The sequence below is a fragment of the Eschrichtius robustus genome, chromosome 20, assembly GCF_028021215.1.
Source record: "Eschrichtius robustus isolate mEscRob2 chromosome 20, mEscRob2.pri, whole genome shotgun sequence".
Classification (NCBI taxonomy): Eukaryota; Metazoa; Chordata; class Mammalia; order Artiodactyla; family Eschrichtiidae; genus Eschrichtius; species Eschrichtius robustus.
In genome coordinates, this window is record NC_090843.1 from 7,735,371 (window position 1) to 7,743,350 (window position 7,980).

General features: G+C 55.0%; 1 protein-coding gene across 1 annotated transcript; it reads right to left on the reverse strand.

Annotated features, from left to right (window-relative positions):
* Positions 1–83: 83 nt before the first annotated feature.
* Positions 84–5,088, reverse strand: MRPL38 (mitochondrial ribosomal protein L38). Its single transcript, XM_068531800.1, has 9 exons — positions 4,949–5,088; positions 4,653–4,832; positions 3,171–3,305; positions 2,883–3,091; positions 2,265–2,337; positions 2,049–2,094; positions 988–1,146; positions 666–802; positions 84–443 (listed from the first exon to the last, which is right to left on the reverse strand). The coding sequence occupies exons 1-9, from the start codon at positions 5,013–5,015 to the stop codon at positions 307–309; spliced, it is 1,143 nt and encodes a 380-aa protein (XP_068387901.1). The 5' UTR covers positions 5,016–5,088; the 3' UTR covers positions 84–306.
* Between the last annotated feature and the right edge of the window lie 2,892 nt (positions 5,089–7,980).

Sequence of the window (7,980 nt, forward strand, 5' to 3'; positions counted from 1 at the left end):
GAAGCAGCCTTCTTCCCACCCATAAAGCAAGAGTCCCACCAGGGGGCACTCTGGCTGCTCCCAGAACACAGACCCAGACCAGCTACAGCAAAAATCAATATATTCATAGCCGCAACCCCCCAGCATTCTTCACTCCCAAGCCCTGGGCCTGCTGGGAGGACAGCAGAGGGGCTGCCTCAGGCAGGCCGGAGAACCCCAATGCTTGGCCCCCTTGGCACTGTGTCTCTATTGCTCCCGCCTGCAGAGCCTGACAGGGTGGCCTGAGAGGCCCAGTCCACTCTCTGAGGGGGGTGGCACTCCAGCCACTCAGTAGATGCCATAGGTGGGTTCGTGACTGTCTCTGTACCGGTCCAGGTAGCGCAGGGGCTGCCGGTGGGGGAAGCGCTTCTGCTTAGGGTGATAAGGGGGCGGCCGCACAAACTCAAACACAGGCTCTCGCATGTCTGCAAGAAGAGTGAAGGGGCGTGTGTGTGGACTGCTGCTGGCCTGAGCCCCTATCTCGTCTGCCAGGTGGGACTGCCCAGGCTGGCACCACCCAGCCAGCCCACCCCAGGAGTGGCACGCCTGCTGGTGGCCCTCTCCTGACAGGCGCTCCTCCTGGCAAGTCAGGAGAGGTCTGTGAGCTCAGGCCAGCCGCCCCCTCCCCCAGCCCACTCTGCCCTTACCCAGGAGCTGGCGGAAGATGTGGGTGACCGAGTCATCCCAGCGGCACTGGAAGAAGGCCAGGCCAGCTGGAGTCATGGCATCTTGGTGTTTCTTGTAGAAATCAAAAGTGTGGAAGGTCCGCTGGGCAAGCTGGTAGCTGTAGGAAGAGAGAAGCATTAGAGTGGGGAGGGGGGCACCAGAGCCCCACAGGCAATGCTGAGAAGCCCCTCAGGGTCTGCCTAGCACAGTTCAAGTTACGAGAGAGGAGAACTGAGAAAGACTGACCACTGGGAAGCTGGCCTGAGGCTGGGGGTAGCTGTCGGGGGGAGGGGCACAGATTACCAGGGTGAGGGCCGGGTGTCCCCAGAGAAGTCGATTGGCTTGTCCTGCTTGAAGAGCAGAAAGGCAAAGCGGTGGAAGCCGGAGCCTCGGGCAGGGAAGGGGGGCAGGTAGGGACACGTCTCCTGTCCTTCAGCCACCCTGTGGCCCGGGATGTTGGTTCTGGTGGGACGAAAAGCATCTGTTAATTGCCACTCGCGGGAGATGGCAGCAGGAACATCCCCACCCGTGTGCTCCCTAGAGATTGATATACCTCCCCAGGAAGAGAGACCCTAAAATGATCTCTGTTGTACAATCAAGTAGGAAGTAGAGCTCTGTAAACCCTCGGATGGACTGCAAACTTGTGGAGGGAACAGTAGGGGCTCAGAGGCCAACAAGGGCCCCAGGAACTGTCAAGATGAGAGCTAGGTCAAGCAGCCCGTTTACTGGCCCTGGGGAGCTGTGGGATGCCACAGCCGTGCACGCAGGAGAGCCATGCGACCTTGGGCTGTTTCTCTCCCCGTTTCCCAAAGCCTCTAGGTTTGTCAGGGAGTGTTTGCCCAGCCTGGCACTGGGATGGCCGCTGTACCTGCCCCAGGTACAACTCCCCAGAGGGTCCTGTTGCACAGGCTGGTAACTGCAGTTGAATAAAAATGCCTGCCCTCCTCCCCTTGGCCTGGTGCTCAGAACCAAAGGCCACCGAGGAAACAAGAGGCAGCCCACAGGTACCAGAGGCCTCTCATGGACTCCTTTCCCATCTGATTGTCACAGAGCCCCTCAGGGTGGCTAAGGCATGTGGTGGCATCATCCTACTTTCACAGGTCAGGAAATGAGTTCAGGGAGACCAGGAGGCCTGTGGGAGAGGCCAAGGCCCACTGCCTGCTTTCCTTCTGCACCCGTCTTCAGCCACTGGATCACAGGGCCCCTGACACCCTCAGGAAGCAGAGGTGACGAACCACCTCCAGGGATGGGAGGTGGTGGTCAATCCACGGTGGAGCCAAGACTGAAATTCAGGTGCAGCTCTTTCCAGGATGCCAGGACCTCCTGGAATGCTTCTGACCCACTCCCCTACCCCAGGTACTCACACCAGCCAGTGCAAATACTCGGCATCTGGTTCCAGCAGGTGTCCATCTGCACACAAACACACCCCACTGACTGCGGGAACTGCCGCCCCTTCCCACATCCTCCCTTGGAAGGACCTGGGCCTGGAGCTTTCCATCTGGCCCCTCCCCCAGCTCCCCAGGGCCCTGGCTCACAGGAGGTGAAGGAGGCAGGAGTCCCAGTGAGCCCCAGACACCTACCCAAGTTGGTGAGCAGCAGTGTCCACATGGAACCCTCGTCTGCCTCATAGGTCACCTCCGGGGCCTGGGCAGCCTGGTGGGGAAAGAACGATGGAGCTGTCACCCCCGTCAGGGATGGACAAGCTGTTCTAAACAGACCTTTGTTCTGGAGGTCAGGAGCCTGAGGAACCTTGGAGAAAGGAGAGCCCATTCTGAACCAAATGCCCATGACAGCCCCTTGAGAGGCAGGTGGGTGAAGAGAGACTTGTAGAAAGAACCCTACAGAGTTGACTATGCAAAGATCTGAACCACAAGAAGGCCAATGACCAGGGGCTAGGAGGACACTCTGAAGACAGAGGGTCAGTCACAGTAGTATGCCAAGTTGGAGCTTCTTTTCCTTTCATTTTACATTCTCGTCTTTGTAATTACTGTATCATGGTGTTGTTTATCAGGAAATCAAAAAGAGGAGACAGAGAACAAGAAAACCCCAGATCAGCCTATACAGATGCCATGCTTGTGTCCTTAACCACCATAAAAACCGCCTCTATAAATGCTTTCAAAAAGGAGTTGTTGTCTGTGGCCCCATGGTGGGCTGCGTCTGTGTACACAGGGCGGGGAGGGGCACAGGCCAGCAGTTACCTCAGTTGGAGTGACCTCATTGCCGTAGTACACAGGCATCAAGTCGTCCTCGCCTACAGCGTAGGCCACGTGCAGGGGGACTCGGGGCACGAAGGTGGCCCCGTGGAACAGGTCTCGATAGAGGCCGTAGTGTTCAGCCAGACGCTGCTTGTGGTAGGGGCCACAGGTCCTCTCCCACTCAGCCCTCACTGCCTCCAGCGGGATGCGTGCTGGGAAGGAATGATGCCAGCTGGGATGCAGGGTCAGGGCAGGGACACACCCAGGACCCTCTCCCCTGGGAAGGCTTACCTGTGCGGAGGCGAGCGGCCCGCTCCTCCTCCACGTTGGCCCGCAGCGCCCGGAGGACCCGTTTCCGCTCCAACAGCTGTTGGGTCCGGCAGACCTTAGGTGGAGGCAACCCAATGTCAATCTTGTCTTTGGGATCTGGGGAGGGAAGGTGTGTTGGAGAAAGTGGGATCAGGTCTTGGTTAAGCTGCCTGTCCAAACCTTTCCTTTCCCTGGGCAAGCTCTGCTGCTGAAGCTTACCCTTTAATTCACAAAACTAAAATATACTGTGTGGTCAGCTTCACAGACCTGAACAGGGTCCAGTTGCTAAGCAAACTGGATACAACTTGAGACTGATCCCTAAACCAGGTTACATCATCTGTCTCGGTCACGGGAAATCGAGGGCGGATGGTCGCCCCTATTGTAGGTGGGAGCACCTTCGAGCCTGTTCACAGCCGGCCATGGACTCGCAGCTGTGTACCTGGCAGAATTCAGAGCGGAAGCTAGAAGGAAAGAAGCACTTCTCACACTTTAATACACAAAGCCACACAAGTCACCTGGGAAACTTGTTCAAATTCAGATTCTGAATCAGCAGGTTGGCGTGGGGCCTGAGACTCAGCATTCCTAACAAGCTCCTAGGTAATGGTTCCCATGCTGCTGTTCCCAGAACACACTCTGAGGAGCAAGACCCTAGAAAACTTTCAATCCAACACCCTTTCCCACTTACATTAGACTATGACAATAAGAAACAGACACTGAGCCCACATCAGGCGTGACATTAGTCTAAGAATTCCGATTAACTGCATCCTTTAATCCTCACAACGATCTTGTGACACAGACACAATCTTTTTATTTTATAGTTGAGGAAACTGAACCTCAGGGAAGTCACTACCAAGAGATTGACTTGGGTTTAAATAAGATTCCACGTGTGTGCCCTTAACCATCATTAAAATGCCTTCATAAATGCTTTCCAAAGAACAAACTCCTTAAGCGTAGTTAAGTCTCTCAGCAGCAGGGTCCCTGAGTCACCTTGCCCAGGGCTTTCAATTTAATTCAGCAAAGTACTGCACACCTACGTGCCAAGCACTGTGCGGGTGCAAGGATCCAATGGTGGTCAAGACAGGCAGGATCCCCATCCTTAGGGAGCTCATAAACTGGGAGGGAGGCAGCGAAAAGAGTCAGGATACGGCGTGGCCAAGGCTACATGAACAGTACTATAGGAGCAGAGAGGGGCGTTCTAACCCGGAACTGGGCCGTGGGGAGCTGCTCTGGAAAGGACTTTAGGTGTAGAAATATCTAAGGTGGAACTCTAATAATGACAGAAGGGAATGTTCCAAGTAGGGGGACCGAAAGGGGTGAAAAATCCTGGTGGGACTAAACCGCCACCGGTGCGCACGGGAACGCTGGCAGGCCCCCTCCCCCAAGCTCGGGGAGGACGCCGGCGGGCCCCCCCCCCCCCGAGTCCCAAGGCGGCGGGGTCACCGCCCAGCTCCGGTCGCCCCGCACCTGACTCCTCCCCGAAATGCTCCCGGTAGGTCCGCCACCAGTGCGGGTCCCGCGCCTCCTGCTCCGCCCGGCGCCGGTACCGGTCGAAGCTGCGGTACTTCTTCAGCCGCTCCAGGTTGCTCACGTCGATGACCTCGTTGGGCATCGGCCCCAGAGGAGCGGTCCGGCGGCTCAGGGCGGCTGCGGGCAGAGAGCGGGACGTCATGCTGGCCCCGGCCCGGCCCCACGGAGGTCGGGGGCGGGAGCTGGCTCGATCCCCAGGGTTCGGCTATACGGAGACCTCCAAGAGCCCTCACCTGAGGTGCTGAAGCCCCGCCACCTCCGACTTCCGTACAGCGCGACTCGCCACCAGGTCGCCGCCATCTTCCCTCAGGCCGGCGCGGCCGCCGCCGTCGCCACTGCCCCTCCTAAGACCCGGAAGAGGCGGCCGCAGCACCGCCTGAGCGCACGGCGGAGGCCTCGCCCCCAGGCCCCGCCCCAGCGTCATAGGAGCCACGCCCCCTCAGAGGCCCAGGACTCTTACTTCCTGGGATCCCCGAGCTCCTCCCTCCGGGAGGTGGCTGCGGACCTCGGGCGCCACGGCTCCGGAAGTGACCGGTGAATGGCGAGGCGGAGCTGCGAGCGGTCCGGACCCCTTCCCGCGTCCAGCCACCAGGGGGCGGCACAGAGTGGGGACGATCGGCCGGGCCCGCAGCCGCCTCGGCTCAACGAGGTAGGTGCTTTGCGGGGCTCTGGGTGCTGCTCTCTCTCAAGGGTCACCCAGTCCCTGAAGGCGGCATCCTGAGCACCCCCGGCAGCACGGGCAGGGGAGGGGGTTGCGAGCAGGGATTCAGGAGTCCTCCTACTTGGGTTCAGATTCCAGATTGTGACCTTGCTGTCGCCCTTGCAGTTTCCTCATTTGGAAGAAAAAAGCACGTAGTAATAATAGTGCTTACCTCATAGGATTGTTAGAAGGATTAAATGTGAATTAACATATATAAAGAACTTAACTGTGGGATATGTGTTAGCTTTTGATCACCTCCAAGTTTTTGCCTTTGCCTAAACCTTTTCAGGGTTGTGTTGTTCTTGGGATTCAGTTCTAACAAGATGAAACTTGGTACCCCAGGTGATCTGGACCCGCTTCTGCTCTGGTCCCTCTGTTCTGGAATTCAAGCTTCCATGACACCAACCGTTTGTAACCCAGCAAAGGGCTCTTGTGCCTGTGATGCAGAAAGCCAGACTCTTGACACTGGATTTGCAGCAGAGTAGATTTATTGCAGGGCACCAAGCAAGGGAGTGGGAGACAAACCTCACATCCACCCCAACTTGGTCTTTGAGTTTTGTTTTGTGTTTTTTTTTTTTAGGGGAGGAAAAAGGAAGCTGGGGTTAATCATCGTTTTTTGACTTTTTTTTTTTAAGATTTTTTTTTTAATATGGACCACTTTTAAAGTCTTTATTGAATTTGTTACAATATTGCTTCTGTTTTATGTTTTGGTTTTTGACTGCAAGGCATGTGGGGTCTTAGCTCCCTGACCAGGGATGGAACCCGCACCCCCTGCATTGGAAGGCGAAGTCTTAACCACTGGACCACCAGGGAAGTCCCTACATTTCTTTTTTTTTTTTTTAAACTTTGGGTTTTTATTTTATTTATTTATTTATTTATTTATGGCTGTGTTGGGTCTTCGTTTCTTTGCGAGGGCTTTCTCTAGTTGGGGCAAGTGGGGGCCACTCTTCATCGCGGTGCGCGGGCCTCTCATTATCGCGGCCTCTCTTGTTGCGGAGCACAGGCTCCAGACGCGCAGGCTCAGTAATTGTGGCTCACGGGCCTCGTTGCTCCGCGGCATGTGGGATCTTTCCAGACCAGGGCTCGAACCCGTGTCCCCTGCATTGGCAGACAGATTCTCAACCACTGTGCCACCAGGGAAGCCCCCTACATTTCTTTTTTTTTTTTTTTTTATAAATTTATTTATTTTTGGATGTGTTGGGTCTTAGTTTCTGTGCAAGGGCTTTCTCCAGTTGCGGCGAGCGGGGGCCACTCTTTTTTTTTTTTTTTTTTTTTTTTTTTTACGGGGGGCCACTCTTCATCGCGGTGCACGGGCCTCTCACTGTCGCGGCCTCTCCCGTTGCGGAGCACAGGCTCCAGACGCGCAGGCTCAGTAGCTGTGGCTCACGGGCCTAGCCGCTCCGCGGCATGTGGGATCTTCCCGGACCGGGGCACGAACCCGTGTCCCCTGCATTGGCAGGCGGATTTCTAACCACTGCGCCACCAGGGAAGCCCCCCCCTACATTTCTTAATCGAAGTTTTGGGAATCAGGAAGTTTCTGGTTTACGACTCTCTGGCCAGGTGGTCCATGGCTTGGGGGTCTGTTAGCTCATCTTGCCCTGGAGAAACGGCCTGAGTTTGCACATTAACGGCGATATCTATAATAATAGCAATTTTAGTACATTAACGATGTTATCAACAGCAGCAGTTTTAGTCATCTGACTCTGGTTGATTACTGTTCAGTTAGCACAGGATTGAGATCAGAGGAGACAAGAAAGGGAATAAAGTTTTGGATAGAGAGATTAATCATAAACTCGGTAAGGGAACACGGTTTTACAGGGACTCGGTTTCACATTTTTCACTTACTCAGCACTTTTCTCCCCCTGGCACCGGACCTTTGCACATGCTGTTACTTCTGCCTTGCACTCCTTACCTTTCCCTCTGTTGCTTGGCTATCTCCTAGACCCTGTGAAGTGGTCCCTCCAGGAAGCCTTCCCTGATGTCTCAACCAGGGCTGCTGACCCATTCAGTTGCTCTGGTACTAGCAGAAGCTTGACCCTCACATTCACACTGAAATGGCATGAGGGGTCTCTTAATCCAGCAGGAAGTGGCCACACCTTGAATTTGGCTTTCATAAACAGCAGCCAAACAGCTAAACTCACTGTCACTGCCGATTCACCCATCAATGCACAGCTACTATTATGTTAAGGCCCATAGGACCCAGTCCTGCCCTTACGGAGTCATTGCTTATTTTTATTATTTTTTATATTTTCATTTTTATTCAGATGTTACTTATTTTTTTGGTCGCGCCACATGGCATGTGGGATCTTAGTTCCCCGACCAGGGATCTAACTCGCACCCCCTGCGGTGGAAGCGTGGAGTCTTAACCACTGGACCGCCAGGGAAGTTCCTGGAGGCACTGCTTATTAATTTGTGAAATTCTGCTGATCGAAGAGCAGAGCTGAAGGTTGTGGGCAGACCAGGACTGTGCCTCAGGCCGGGAGGGGCACAGGGGTTCCTATATTCTTAATGTCCTGCGTGTGTTTAATCTGGCCTCCTTTGCTATTTTATCTTCTCCTTTTGTTT